Source organism: Lissotriton helveticus, chromosome 1_1 (genome assembly GCF_964261635.1).
Source record: "Lissotriton helveticus chromosome 1_1, aLisHel1.1, whole genome shotgun sequence".
NCBI lineage: Eukaryota > Metazoa > Chordata > Amphibia > Caudata > Salamandridae > Lissotriton > Lissotriton helveticus.
Window position 1 is genome coordinate 861,479,515 of NC_136057.1, and position 16,236 is coordinate 861,495,750.

Consider the following 16,236-nt stretch of genomic DNA (forward strand, 5'->3'; position numbering starts at 1 on the left):
ACCTGTGACAGGAAACTTATTGTCTAGGCCTCCCTTGCCGGAGTTTCGGTCAGCAGCTGGTGGCCAGACTTGTGTCTGTGGCTGCATAGACGATGTGTTGGTTATATGGGAAGGAGACATTAAATCAACTGAAAACTTTATGACCTGGCTGAACCAACAAAACATCTATCTGAAATTCACCAGCACAACCTCACGGACCAACTTGGTTTTCCTGGAGTGTAATATCTACTCAGATGAGGGTACTTTAAAGACTACCACTCACTTTAAAGTTACAACAAAGAACTGTTTGCTGTTATATAACTGCTTCCATTCCCGCCACCTTCGGGACAATCTCCGATCCGGACAGTTCCTTCTCTTGTGGAGGAACTGTACGGAGATTAAAGACTTCAAGAGGCAGGCTACTGATCTACAAGAGAAACTAAAGAAACGCAACTACTCTACACGAATCATTGACAGAGCCATTAAGAGGGCACGTAACAACAATAGGGAAGCACTGCTGGAACCGAGAGTACCTAAGGACCCAGAAGAGAGACCAATATGTACCACTACTTACAATACCAACTCCAATCAAGTGACAAAAATTGTAAACAAACATTGGAGACTCCTGGCATGCGGAAACCTCAACCTTCCCAAACCGATGTTTGCACACAAAAGGGGAAGGAGCCTGAGGGACATGATGGTCCACACAAGACCACGACCCACCTTAGCAATTGAGGCAGAAAATATCCTCTTACCCCCAGTGAAGGGCCATTATCCTTGTGGTAATTGCAGCACTTGCCACCTGACGAAGAAAGGCAAAAGTATAAAATTCAGGAATGGTACAGAATGGGAGAGGAGGGGATTTACGAACTGCAACAGCAAGACTGTGGTTTATATCATCACTTGCCCAAGCGGAATGGAATATGTCGGAATGTCAACTTGACCTGTTGGAAGAGTTACTTACCTACGGTAACAATATATCTGGTGGAGGCACAGTCTAGCCGCAGATTACTTAATTTACAATATCTCCCCAGGCTTCAGACTTGATCGAAAAATCTTTTTCCCCAGTAATACCCGGCTCCGTCCTGACGTCATGCACGGAAGTGACGTCTATGGAGCCATATATGCCCCTCCCGGCGTGCTGACGTCAGTTTTCTACAGGAAACGTTTCTGCGCCACAACGCGGAGTCATGCAAAAACTGCGATAGCATAGGAACAGTGTGTGTTAATAAAGAGGAAAATCATTGAAATAACAACGATAAGTAACATAAAAAAAGAGAAACAACAGAAGTTGAAAAAGCACCTAGTACCCGGAGGGACTAAAGGGAGCTCACAGAGCACTTGCTGCATGCAAGGGCCCACCAAACTGCCAAGCCGTGCCCCACATCCAGGGGGTAACGGCGGCGGCACAAAAGATAGGACAAGCCAGACACAGCTTGTCACTACAGGAGGGAAATTAAAAGAACCACCACATTGAAGCAACATGTTGCAAGACAAGTGACTAGAAGTGAACAAGCACCAGAAAGTTCATTACACATACCCTCCAGAGACTGAAGGAGTGTAACACCAAAGAGAACCTAACCCAACCGACTACCTTAGAAAGATGAAGGCACAGGCGAGGACGGTGGGTGGAAATTGAAAACAGAATAACTCCACCCGTGAGGAGCACAAGTGGAGCAACATGAGAAGGCAGTGAAAAGTATAGACCACAAACACCTAAAAACGTGGACAGAGTGGAGAGCAAAAGGGCTCGAAAACCGAGAACACCCCCTGCGCCAAATGGAAGGTGTGAGAATACGCCACCAACATAACAGTAGGGCGGAGGGGAGGACGAAGGGCCCCACGCAGAACAACACACCCTACCCCAGTGTGAGGTGCAAGAGCACACCTCTGAAAGACCAAGGCCACCAGAAAAGGTGGGGCTAGATGGATAAACACCATATGAAAAGGCTTTCGCAGAGCGGGGAGGATGGGCGGGCATTAAGGAATCTGCGGCTAGACTGTGTCTCTACCAGATATATCGTTACCGAAGGTAAGTAACTCTTCCATCTGATAGACACATCTAGCCGCAGATTCCTTAACTTAGAATAGATACCAAAGCCATACCCCATAGGAGGAGAGTCTGTGAAACAACCACCAAGTTCTTGGAGAACATATTAGTCAAAAGGCTGGACTAAACACGGTGGGAACCGCATTGTCAGGGTAAGTGACTTTAGACCCAGAAAACTCCATAAGTAACATGACAAGAGTAGGGCATACCACCTGAACATACACCATAACGGATGCCAAAACGATACAGGGGACAGTCCAAAGACTGTCCAGCCAAGAACTGTAGCTGCAAAAGGAGGTCCGTGTGTGTAAGAAAAAACACACATCAAATGTGTACCCTTTAGGACATGCGACAACAGTGGTAGGGCCGAACCCAGAGTCTAGTGCCAACAGAGACAAAAGAGTCACCATGGAACAAAAGCTCAGTAGGTAGGCATGCACCCAAATGTACCAAAAGATACCAGCGTGAGGGGACAACCTGCAAGCCGGTAACACATAGGGGACTCTATCCCGAAGGAGAGAGTTAGCAAGAAAGGCCAGATACTAGGGCAAAAGAACCTAGTATGGGCGCACCCCCGTGGCGTGTAGAACCTACGACATATACACAAAGAGACAGGAATGTTGCCACACATACATGAAGGGACGAAACACTAAACAAGGGAGTCGTTCAATTGGTACCACTGTACCGGTGTGCGGTAGAACAGTCACAGAACGCAGGCGGGAACCTAGACCACAAGACTGTCAGTAAGGGATTGAGAAAAGGCAGACAGAAGCCTGTCGCCAGAAGCACACATCGCCATAGACCGACACAGTCTACCAACAAGGAGAATGCCAAAAAGAAGACTTGCACAGTAATGATACCTAAAGAAGCACTGTGCCAGAAATGGGAGTAAGAACTAACCCCCAGAAAAACAGCTGGTGGGGAGCTCAACACCAGTGCTACAAATGTGAATAAGAATCCATACCCGGAGAAACAGCTGGGGTGGAGCACAAAGCCGGTGGCAGAAAGTTATAGACAAGAGCCACCCTTTGAAGAATTAAGAAATATGCACAGGGCAGGAGCGGAAAAACTGAACCCCCTGCAAGGGTCCAGAGACCCCGCTAGGGAAGTTGGGTAGGTGGCAACACACAGCCTAGTCTGAGCCAGCGGGAACTCCCCTTGCCATAGGCAAGAACCCCGACAGTGGTTGAGCCACAAGAAAGAACGCAGAGCACAACCTGTGTGCACCAATATGGCGAGTACTCACAGAATACAGAAGAGACTGTTCTGGAACGGAACAGAGGGACCTGTCTCCCAGGGGCGCATGTCCGCCTGTAGACAGGCAAGACAGACACAGTGAGTCTGCAAGAACACGACAGGAAAACAGGCGTGACAAAACCCCAACCAAACAGCAGGGAAGGTCAAACCCTACTGAGGCGTGGATGTACTACGGACAAACGGTGGACGACCCACTGTAACCCCCGGAGAGAGACCAATCCGATGGATCTCACCAGAGGAGTCATCCTACAATAGTAGGAAGAGTAAACTAGCGGCAAAACTTCCCGGGTAAGAAAGAGTAGCAATATAACTGCCAACAAATACCCTACATAGATAAGGCACGACCCGACAAAAGAAGGGTTCCTCTTGAGACAAGCTCGTGGGCAGAGGCTCAAAAGAAAGGTAAATACAGCTAAATCAGCTGTACCAGAATGAGGAAACAACATGGCTGAACAGCCACACAGCTCAGAACAGCTGTAACCAAGAATGGGTAACAGAGAAGAAAGTGACAGCACCGCCACAAATCCCAAAATCCTCCATGACGATTAAAACCGTGGAAGACAAGCAAACATAGACAGGAGGCGCCTGACCGTCGATTCAGCATGGGCGTCAAAAAGAGTGATCCAGTCAAATGGTAGATCTCTAAGCCGCTCCTGAACACGCTCTGGGAAAACTTCACCACACAACCACGCATGGCGGCACATTTCAACCGACCTGGCCATAGTCCAACCCACTGAGTCAGTGGTGTTCATGGCAGACCGAATCGAAAATTGCACCATATCATGGCCGTCACGGATTATGCGGGCCAGATCAGCACGAGAGTTCTCCACCAAGGAGGGGAGGAGCTGCTCGACAGAGTCCCAAAGGGCAAATGTAGCCCGAGGAAACACACACACCGTGTTTAGGGACGGGAGTCCTGCGCTGGCTGAGGCAAACACATATCGCTCACATGACTCCAACCACCGAGACTCCCGAGTGGGAGGATGCAACGGAACTGGAGTAGTCGAGAGAGCTGCCTGAATCACAAATGCACCAGCTACAGGATAGAGGGTCAAACAGGTGGGGTCATCGGGAGCTGGGCGATGGCGATGCGCCACAGTACGATCCACGGGGTCCCCTGAAAAGGACCTCGCCCATGGCCCGAGAAGGATGTCAAATAATGACAAATGGCAACAATGGCTCCATGTCCCCCACGCTCTGGTGGAGAAGTTCCAACAATGGCACCGAAGGCCTAGAGACTGAGGGCGGCTGCATCCTCAAAATGTCTGCAGCTCTGCAAACAGCCCTGATAAACGTCCCACTAGCCTCCCTGGCCCCGTGAGGCGGTGACAGCAAGTCATCAGTAGGTGACAGACGCAAGCTAATCCGGTCACCTAACAGAGGCTCAGCAGTCGGCCAATGCCCCACTGGCACCTGCTCCAGAGAGCATTGAAACGAGGAATCCACTGAGACCACACTCTCCACCAATAAAGCCGGAGATGGTACGGGCGTCGAACGGCGTCGAGGTGACGTCGACCCAGAGTTGGCAACCTCTGAAAAGGCCTCGACCGGCCGAGTCGAGCCAGTGTCGACGACCTCCGAAAAGGCCTCGACCGTCCAAATAGAACCGGTGTCGGCGACCTCTGGAAAGGCTGTGACTGACCGGAGTCGGACTGACGCACACTCAACATATCCTGAGGTGGAAACCTGTGGGGAGAGAGTGTGCGGAAGCGGTGTCGTGCACCGTGCTACAGCCACCTCCAGAGATGCCGCAGGGAACATCGGAAGGCTGTGGGATGGCGCTGTGGAAAGGCTAGACGTTGTGGGATGCCCCTCCGGGTCATGTCCCGACGTTGCGGCGTCTCCGGAGTAGGAGTCAGGGCACTCAGTCGGCTCCGAGGGTAAACCCGACGGCAGAGTCCCGACCTGAGCACCTAACCTCACTATGGGGTCCGAAGGCACACCAGGGAGGGGGGGCAAAGCAAGAAAGGACAGCAGGGCCCTGCAGTAGTCCTCCATTTAAGGACGAGCCGTCCCAGCACCCGGAAACAGGGGATATGCAGGGGCCGATTCCTGAGGGCCCGAGTGTGGCAACGACCGGGAGTTGCAGACTCTGACATGATGTTGACACGAAGACGATGACTTCCGCAACTTCCGTTTGTACTAACCTGAGGTAGGCGAATGACGGCAACGATCCCAGGACCTGCCAGAACAGGAACGTCCTCCTGTGAGGACCAGCGCCACATGGACATCACCGCTGGAGAAGGAGACAGGTGTTGCGAGGGGTCCGTTCGGGACATCCGGGCAGACAGCAGCTTCATGCGGCGTTTCTGAAGGGATTCGGCCACAGCTCGCGCCAAGCGCCGCACTCCACGGAGTCGTGGTGGTCGCCGAAGCACCACATACAGATTTTGTGAGGGTCCGTCGCTGACATCTATCTCGATAAGGACCGGCACGGCTTGAAGCCCGCAGGCATCGAACACACTGAAGATAAGAAAAACAGGCCAGAAGTATCCCTTTCCCAGATGTGCGTTAGGACGCGGAAAGAAGAAAACTGACGTCAGCACGCAGGAAGGGGCATATATGGCTCCATTGACGTCACTTCCGTGGATGACGTCAAGACGGAGCCGGGAAACGCCGCCTCCCGGCGTGCAGAGGTATTGATGGGGAAAAATATTTTCCGGATCCAGTCTGACGCCTGGGGAGATATTCTAAGTTAAGGAATCTGTGGCTAGATGTCTATATCAGATAAGACACGCATAGGAGAGCACTGGAGCAACGTATGTTGCAAAAGAAGTATTACGAAAATGGCTACCCCCTACTTGACAATCCAACACCAATAGTGGACCATTATCGAATAACTGAACAGTGAACATGGTCTTCTCAAGAAGGAACAGCGGTGGTTGCTCCGCTTGGGGACAAACATTACAGGTCTGAACGACGACATCCCCTGGGGACAATTGAAGCTGATTTGTACCTCCTCTTGACTTTTGTCACAATATCCGGGAAGAGAAAACTACTGCATAGAAACTCTTGAAACGACTGGGCAGAACCCTTATGTTAGCCAACTTTCTATTAAACACTTGGGGCCAGCAGGAAAACACCTCTGAAATAATGTGGCCTGTACATTGCCCTGTGAAATTTAATGTCCTGCCACATGTTTTTCCACTCCTATTCACTTATGCCATCTTGAGCTCACCCTTCTGTAGAGCGTTGTCATTACCACTATATGTTCTCAGCATAAAAATCTTTTAAAGCAACTGGGCAGAAACCCGGTTTTGTAAGTGCCCTTTTAGTTAGCGCACTAGTCTTTTTTGCTCCTAGGGCTATACAACAGGGATCCTTAAGCAACAGGAAGTGAGGAACAAAGACATTCAGCCAGAGATGCCATTCTAGGTCACCATCTTGGATTTTCTGACGGTCTAGTGTTTGTAACAATCAGTGCAGTTTTTTGGCAGCAAAACTACCAATTATGCTCATTATTTAAGGACACTGCCCACACTGGCTCAACGTTTCACGGAGCCGCGGCGAGGAAGTGTCCTGGTGAGAAGGTAACCTTGATATTGTAAGTACTCCACACGCGATTTGCAACAGTGAAACGCTGCTCAATTAGGAAGGATCTCAAAACCAACAGTTTTTCTTTTTCTTTTTCAAGTGTGGGACTATAGGTACCCGTACCCTCCCGTTGTGAAGGTTCATGGGGCATTATCTGGGCAATATAAGAGTACGTGAACAGCCTAAACTTTGGAGCTTCTTTATCGGTTACTAAACTGTTTTTTGAAGGAGATATATTTAACAGATACTCTCAGTTATAGTCATCATATAGATATGCACACCACACGGTCCTTAGTTATAGAGTGTGTGTTTTATGTGTGTATGTGTTGTATTGTCCCATCTCACGGCATAACACAGTACTGATTACCTATTATAACAGATAAAGATAAGAAAAATATATCACAGAAATAGATCACTTTTCTTTGGATGTGTTATGTTATTTTAACTCTGTTTTTATTCTTTCAGCACCCATTCAGCAATATTCCTACTGGGGTTTAGTATACTATGCATGTTAAATTCATGTGCACCACTTAGTTAGGATTATATGTAAATACACAGTTGTTTTGATTTGAGTGTAGAAGGGATCTCTTCTAGGTCCTGATGAGAAGCCATAGAAGGCCTCGAAACATGTTGACACAGGAGACACTGCTCATTAAAGCATAATGTCTCCATCTCATTCCCCACTTTTAACGATACCAGCTCAAAGGAACATCAACATTTATTTTTTCCACAGGGCCAGGTATTTTTTCATTTTTTGCCATTTACTCACTTCGGACCTTGCACTCACACTCCCACACATAGTATTGTTTTTCATAACCTGTGCTCCCAAGAAGTCGTAGGTCGCAGTATGACCATCCCGCAGCGAGGCGGGAAGACCCCGATGATGAAGCATGCCACAAGGGTCCTTTTGGTGGGTGAGGGTTATTTAAACAAAGCAGTGTGCTTTCCACCATTGTAGGAGAGACAGTTAGTCTGGAGGAACACTTCTATACTTTCCCATAAGGGTGGATCCCTTTGTTTTTGGAGTTGAGATGCAGCCTTTGATGTGGATCCACTGATAATTCTAACAATGTGGTGAATCAAGGTTGACAAGCTCATGTTGGGGCTACTAAAATCAGTGTGAGTGATGTTTGTCTGAGCTTCCGAACCAAAAACGGAAGGTGTGGGAGAGTCAGAAAAGCATAGGCAAATATTCCAGACCAATTCGTCCATAGGCCATTGTCTTTGTTGAGAGGGTGTGGGAACCTGGAGGCGAAGTTTGGACATTTTACTTAGTCCACTGTAGCGAACAGATCTATTTGTGGGAACCCCCCATTCTCAAAAATATGAAGGAGAACTTGGGGATGAAGTTCTCATTAGTGTATATGCTGTCTCCTTCTGCTGAGAATGTCAGCAATCTGATTCCTCACCCCTGGAAGGTGTTCTGACATGAGATGAATTCTGTGATGGACTGCTCAACTCCAAATGGTCTGAGAGAGGCATGACAGTTGGCGAGAGTGTGTAATCCCCCTGTTTTTATATATAGTACATAGCTGCCATGTTGTCTGTGCGGACTAAGATAACTTTGCCTTTGAGGTGAGACTGAAAAGCTTTGAGTGCTAGAAATACTGCTAGAAGCTCTAGATAGGGCAGATGTTTGTGCTTGGTGTCTCAGTGTCACGTGGCCCATGGGGACATTGTCATCTTCCCTAAGTTAGCATGAGCATGCTGCAGACTGTCCACTGCTTTGCACACGTCACTACATGAGTATATTTTGCAAATGCTTCTTTTGATATTTTCATATGAGAACCCACTGTTGTGTTCACAATTTTCAGGTTCCTGGGATTTAGTCTGAACATTGCGAGCAAGGTTGACCAACAATGCCCCTTGTTATTCTGTTCTGGTCAAGTCCTAGCACCCAAACAAAACATATAGATGCAGCTGTTTGTGAATACGCACTTTGGTCTTATTGGAATACACGGATAGGTAGCTCCTTTTATGATCGACATATTACATGCTAGGCTGATGGTATTTGTGGTATGCATTTTTCTGCGTATTGTGGCAAGCATTCTGAATATTAGAGCATGATTGTTACAATAAATATTTTAAACGTGTTTGTGTCTCTGTCAGATCTTATTGTGGACAAGTACAAGAGTGTGAGTGAAAGGGTATGTCTTGTAACCGAGATTCCTGAGAGAGTTGGGTGTGTTGTGTTCTGGGGTGTCTAATCACTTGTTCCTCTGTTAGTGAGTAGGTGGGAAAGTGAGACATTATAGTCAGTCCTGTGCGCATGGGTACTAAGATAGTAGGATGGCTCAGTTCCTGTATACGAAGGTCCCATAACCCCATGCATAGTTCTGTGTTTGTGTACAATCCCTGCAACACCAGAGACCCTGGATTGTGTAAACTTGTAGATGGGCAACCCAACCTGATAAAAATGCGTCGGCTGTTAGCATGATTTGTGGAATAGGGTCGATGAATGGCTGCCCTTTTGATACATTTTGTGGGTTCCACCACTGCAGAGAGTGATGGGTGCAGCTATCTGCCAACACTAGATCTGTCAATTGAACCTGTGATTGATACCACTGATGTGCTAAGCATTCTTGTAGGGGACGCATGTGTAGTCTTACATGAGGCACTATTGCATGAAGGTTCTGGATGGTAATTTTTGGTTGGCATGAAAAGGAAGTAACATCTTGAATATTGCAGATTCTGGCAGTATAGGGAGCTTTTTGAGTGTCAAGAGTGGCTTCCAGATAAGATTGAGTCTGTGAAGGCTGCAGGTGAGACTTTGATGCGGATACCATGAAGCCTAACCAGTGGAGTAAGTCTAGCGTGACCGGAGTGTGTTGTAGACACTTTTGTTATGTGCTGGCTTTGATGAGCCAGTCGTCTAGGTACGGGAAGACGTGGATCTGTTGTCTTCTGAGATGAGCTGCAACTTCTGCCAAACAATTTGTGAACACTCCGAATGGAAGTTTTCTACAGAAGGGAGGTGGTCCACAGAGGAATCCAAGTCCACATTAGTTTTCACAGATTTTTGATAATGCTAACACACTCAAGAAAACTCTGGACCTCTTGAATGGAAGTACTTTGAACTGATAGTGTTTGCCTGCTATCACAAATCGGAGAAATTTGCGATGAGCTGGATGTATGGGAATGTGAAAGTATGCATCCTTTAAGTCCAGTGTGGACATGAAATTGCCTTGCTGTAGAAGCGGAAGCACCTGTTGACGATTTACCATATGAACATTTTCTGAGAGTATGTACTGGTTTAACACTCTGAGATCCAGAATGGGCCTTAAGGAGCCGCCCTTTTTGGAAATGAGGAAATATAAAGAATAAATCTCTGAACCTTGGTAGAGTAATTGAACTGGTTCTACAGCTCCTTTCTGTAAGAGGGATTGCACCTCTTGAATAAGTAACTGTAAGTGGTCTGACAACAGTTTTTAAGTGCAAGGTTTGGAGGATTGGTGGTAAGCTCCAGGCAATAACAATAACGCATAATGTAAATCACCCATTTGTAGGTTGTTATGGATTACCAAATGGGGAGAAACTGTTTAAGTCTTGAACCGATAGGTGTTAAGTGATCGGGGTTAAGTGTGGGCAAGTCACAGTTTGTTAGGGGAAGGGGTGTTGCGTGTTGAGGCACCTTTACCCCTACCTTTGGAATTATTTCCTCTATACCCTACTCTATACAAACCTCTAGAGACAGATGATTGGGTATTGCTTTTGTAAGTGGAAGCATTTGTCTCAGAGGATGTGGTTTTGGACCCTCATCTGTAAAAAGAGCAACAAAAGGAGGGGGACTGGTGTGCTCTCATGGATTTATGGACTTGGGTACCTTTTTTCATTTTTCTAGGGATTGGTCGACTAGATGACCAAACAGGTGTTTTTATTGTCAAAAGGGGTGTTTAATCTGGATTGATGTACCTCAGGTTTAAAACCTGAAACCCTATGCCACGCATGCCTTCTGAGGAGAATGCTGGTATTTATCTCCATAGCAGCTGTGTCAGCAGAATCTAGAGCACATTTAATAGAAGAGTTAGAAATAGGTTTGCCCTCTTGAACTAACTCTTTTGCCTTGTTTTGCATTCTTTTGGGAGATATTGGAGCAATTGCTCCATCTCATCCCAGTGTGCTTTGTTGTACCTGGCTAGCAAGCCTTGTGTAATTGTGATGCACCAGTGATTAGAAGCTTGCGCGGCTACACGTTTGCCCGAAGCATCTAGGAGCCTAGATTATTTATCTGGGGGAAGGAGCATCGCCAGAAGTTTGTGATTTAGCACTTTTGCTAGCGTTGGATACTACAAGGGATTCAAGAGGCAGCTAACCTTTAATAAAGATAGGATCAGATGGCGAAGGTTTGTATTGTTTATAGACTTGAGAAGTCAAACTGCGTGCTCAAACTGGGTCTTTGAAAATGTAAATTGCATGCCCCATCATACCTTCAGCATAGGGAGTATCTGACTTGACCTGTGTGTGGCCTCAAGTGTCTCAAATAGAAAGTCCTCTTCTTACGACTTTTTATGTAACTCCACTCCATGGTACTCTGCTGCTCTAGCAATGAGTTCCTGGTAAGCCACATTATCATCAGGTGGGGAAGGCTTTGCAGGGTAAAGGTCTGGGTCATTGTCTAATGGAGGGTCATTGGTATAACCATTAGATGGGTCTACAGGCAAATGAATATCTTCCTCATCAAATTCTCCCTCTTCAGGCTGTGAAAGTGGAGATCCCGGAGGTGAAATGTAAAAGGATATAAATATAGAGAAGAAGGTGGGAATGAAGGGGATGGTGGAGTAGGATAAACAGGGCTGATAGCCACATCTTTCTTCTTTAAAGAAATCTTATAATGAAAGTCCTCAGAAGGAAGCTTGTGTTTAACTGGAGCTTTAGCATTAATATATCCTGAATCAGGATGGATATAAATCTTCTTTTGTTTGGGAACCAGTTTGGGGTGAACAATGTCCAAATTAGAGTCAGAAAGTTCAAAACTGCTGTCTTTTGATTTTGATACCGAAGGTTTCGTATCCAGGATGGATTTGCTTTTAGGAGCAGACGATTTCGGCTCCGAAACATTCATTACTTTTGGTTTGGAGGATTATGTCTTCAAACCGGATTTGGGATTCGAACTGGAAGGTTTCGGATCCTAAAGTATTTCGGTCGACTCAGTCCAGAGCCGACAGACTAACTGTTTCAGTGCCTAGCCGGAAGGTGGGGTATCAGAAACATCGTCTCGGTGCCGACCTTGGCCAGAAGGCAGAGGTGGTGCCTAAGCCTTAGGAGTTTTGGGTAAGGGCTTAATAGGCAAGGGGTCATTGGTACTCACGCACCCTGTCCCAGAAGCACGTCTTCAGACTCCATGTCTATTTTGAGTTCCGTATCCGACTCTGGAACCAAGATGGCCCGTCCTTCTTCTCCTGCCACTGACACTTCGACATCTTCATGCTCTGATTCCTCACCGGAGATATCCGGAGTGTGATGAATATTCTGACGTTGCATTTCATGACGTCGAGCCCGTCGATCCCGAAGAGTCTTTTTGGGCGAACCTATTTACAAGCGTTGCAGTTATCTTCTTTGTGCTCCGGAGACAAGCACAAGTTACACACTTTATGTGAGTTGGTGCGAGGGTATTTGGCGTATCACCCAGGGTAGAATTTAAACGGAGTTGGTTCATCGACAGAAGACCGACCGACGCAGTCAGGCCCAAAGGCCGCCCATGAAGTTTTCGATCGAAAATGAAGGATTCGCTGACCGAAGCACTACACGGAGAAGTAGGAAACGCGTGTGAAACAATACCATTGAGGGTAGAGTGGATTGCCCACAGAGGGGAACCCAAAGAACGGTTTCTAACTGGAGCACAGCAATACACATCGGAACCAGATGGCGGGAAAAAAACAATCTAACAATGGAGTCGATGCCCATGCGCACTATCACTGAAAGGAGGAGTCACCTTACCTCGTGACTCAAAAGACTTCTGCGAACTTGCAATCATCAGGACCAGACACAAGATGGCAGGAGTATGCAAAGTATGTGTATATACAGCACACATGCCTTAAACATATATATTCATAAAAAATAATAATGTTCGGGTGAGAACAACCTGAAAAAACAGGTGGAAAATGACATCAAATTATAGGGGATAATGGCTTCTTACACAGAGATGGAGACGGTGTCCTTTGTAGTGACACATTCCTTCATCGGACCACCATGCGGGTCAACCGCTGATACCGATCTGGCACTAGTAAATTCAACTTTCTAGACAGACAACAAACATACGTGGCACAACGTAATTAAGAAAGAATTTACCATATTCAGTATTACAAATAATTTAAAACGCCATTTAAAATTTGATTGCCTGTGGATATAGAGGCCTCAGTAGAATCAGACTGTAGAAGCACTCCGGGATAAAATGACAGTAATAACAGTGCTTGAGACAGGAAAAAATGCCCAATCAATGCACAGTTGCAGAGTTTGCACCCTTCAGTCGTGTTCTTTCCAAGCACCTAATACCTGCACGCAGCAGGGGCAACCACCTTCCAGACCTCAGATTGCGAGAATAAAACATTTCAAAAGTCTGGTAAACACCCAGTTCCATACCCTCTATGAGAAAATCATGAGGGAAAATATTTTTCTTTCAAACATGGTTTGTCAAATGACAACAGAGGGAAACATTGTTCAGAACATAAAATGACTTTAGCACACACACCACAACTTCTAAATGTTTTGGTATCACCAACAAATGACTCCTATTCTGAATAAAATCTGTTATTGCCTTTTTCTATGTGGTCTTTTTATGAACCTTAAAAAACCTGGAATTCGCTACAATGAATTTCAATCGTGACCATGTCCCCTAATCCTGTAATGGTTGCTACAACTTGTTGTGCATGTTGTGGCCAGCCATTCAAGGGAGAGGGCCCTTTCAGACCCCTCCAAATGCCCCTTGGTGTCAGGGACTGCTATCCTTGCCCAAGATAAGCCCAAGAACAGAAAACAAATGTTTTAATATGTGTCTTGGGTGGAAAAAAGTAATTACAAAACACCAAAGATATTTTTTATCATTTGTTTGCAATAACAAAAAAGCCAAATCTAATTTAAAAGGAGGGTTAGATTCACCAATATATTTATCAAAGGAAAGTGCATCACAAGAATGTAAAAAATTACTACCCTCGTCAAAAAGGTGTGTACATCTCGTCTCAGTGCTGAGATGGTGACAAAACTAAAGTTACTGCATGCTCTAGGTTAGTGTTTTTTTGGGGGGTTAACGAGAACTGCATGCAAGCATGTACAAAAACATACAAAATGCTCTGGTTGGTGATGAAGAAATGTTTTTTTACTGTTGGTGGTGCAATAAATGATCCTGTCTACTGCAACATGTATTGGAAACTCACATGGCAATTGCACGTGAGATATGAAGAGGACAAAACATCAAAATGTATGATTTTTCCCAACATTGCCCATACTCTTAATCTACACTTTACCTTCAGATACATGTATAGTACATCTGGATTGCCCTTCAATCGTCTGAAATCCGATTCAAGTTGAAATGAGTTTGCAGGGACAGGAGGGATCTCAAAGGAGGCTGATGTATCCACAGTAGGCAGCAGGAGTTTCTCTTCTCTTTTGACACTGCAAGACTGGGGTGTAGCATGAAAACTGCCACCTGAAGAAGTCTGTGATCTGCACAAAATAGTGGGTACATGAGAAGAATTATGTTTTACCTAATTGGTCATTTTAATTATTTTGCTGTGCATGCAGTACAGATGTAGAAAAATTTCCATATGACTGTAAGATCACAAAGAAGTTACTTACCTACGGTAGCGCCTTTTGTGGTAGAGACTATCTACCACAGATTCCTCACCTAAGGAAGTTTTCCAGGCCCCAGATTAGTTCTGGAACCTTTCAATAGCAATTCTGTTGTGTGTAGGTGGTGTCGAGTGGCTTCATGTTGGATCCATCCCACACCGGATATGATGCTCTGATACAATTAGGACGGGAAGCTCATAGAAATCAGAATGTATGAGTGTGCAGTTTTCTCGGCTGGAATCTTGAAAATGGACCATACAAGTTTGTTCCACAGAACGGGGAGGAGGGAGGGTCAGTGAGGAATCTCCTTTAGATAGAGTCTCTACCAAAATAGGCATTACAGAAGTTAAGTAACTTGTTCTTCTGCTAGAGACTTCTAACTACTGGCTCCTCACCTTGTGAGCAGATACTACACCAGTACCCCATTAGGTGGAGGGTCTGTGGAATGGCTCAAACCAGAAAGTACTGCAAAACAGATAGGGCAGAGTTACCATCTGTCAGATGTGGTCATCCAGGCATTAGTGCTTCGTTACTGAGTGGAGGGATGCCCATGTAGCAGCCTGAGATATCCAGGGCTGGCACTCCAGGTACCTATGCAGGGGTAGTAGCAATTGCGCTGGTGAAATGAGCATGCAAGCCTTCTGGGGGCTGCTTCTTGAGTAGCCCATAGAAGATTTTGATGCACAAAACAATTGGGAGATGATTCTGTTTTGTACTGCTTTCCCCTTTTTTGCTCCAGAAGTCCACAAAACGTTTATCATCTAAGAGATGAGTTATGGCCCAAATCAATGTAAACTGTGGGGGATCTCTTGGGGCCAAGGTAGTGGATTCGCTCCCCCTCCTTAGAGGGGTAGGGTGGAGTACAGAAAGCTGGCAAGTAAATGGATTGCCCTATATGAAAGGGCATCTCTATGAATGCCTCTTTTGCCTGGAAAACCAACTTGTCCAGGAAGAAGGATGTGTATGGTTGTTGCACAGACAAATCAACACAAAAAGGAGACCAAAGGGGAACCAAAGTCAGGCCGCCCCCACTCAACAAATTATCAACAACAAGGAACTGACTCAGGATGAACAGTAACATCAGCTTCCAAACACTAGATGGGTCTGAAATATTTTCCAAAGACTACCACACCAGCCCGGTTCACTGCCACTAATCCAAGTGTCTATATGTTCGGTTCTTAACCCAATATCAATACACTACAGAAAAAGAAAAAATTACCACAAGAAATTAATTAGAAAAGATTAGGTAAAAAATGTGAGAGTGGAGAGAAAGCACCTCATGGTAGTAACACCAAGGGGGCTTGCTGGTTGGTACTCACTATCACACCCACTTACGATCATCGGTTGCTTTCTGCCCGTAAAAGAAAAGAGTGTTCCAGCGTGAATTTTCTCAAAAGTGAAGGAAAGAAACAGTGGAAGAAAACGTATGTATGAACTGTAAGTGCTCGTGTCACTCAAGTGCCCTACTGTTCCCCGTGAGAAAGGAAATGAAATGCAATTCCCAACATTAAAAATGAGGTACTACTCACTGGCTAGATTGAACTTTATTCAGTGCTGTGGGCGTCCTCAGTTAAAAAATGGTTCAACTCAGACCATTGTTAAATCCAAAGAGCCGACATGTTTCGTTGCCA

General features: G+C 46.0%; 1 protein-coding gene across 10 annotated transcripts in view; it reads right to left on the minus strand.

Moving 5' to 3' along the window:
- Positions 1–16,236, minus strand: part of RPAP3 (RNA polymerase II associated protein 3) — a 286,980-nt gene that overhangs the window by 62,083 nt on the left and 208,661 nt on the right. For all 10 annotated transcript variants that reach the window (XM_078675415.1, XM_078675461.1, XM_078675426.1 and 7 more), the window contains one exon: positions 14,281–14,479. In XM_078675415.1, the coding sequence (XP_078531541.1) occupies positions 14,281–14,479 (199 nt within the window). The remainder of the gene's footprint in view (positions 1–14,280; positions 14,480–16,236) is intronic.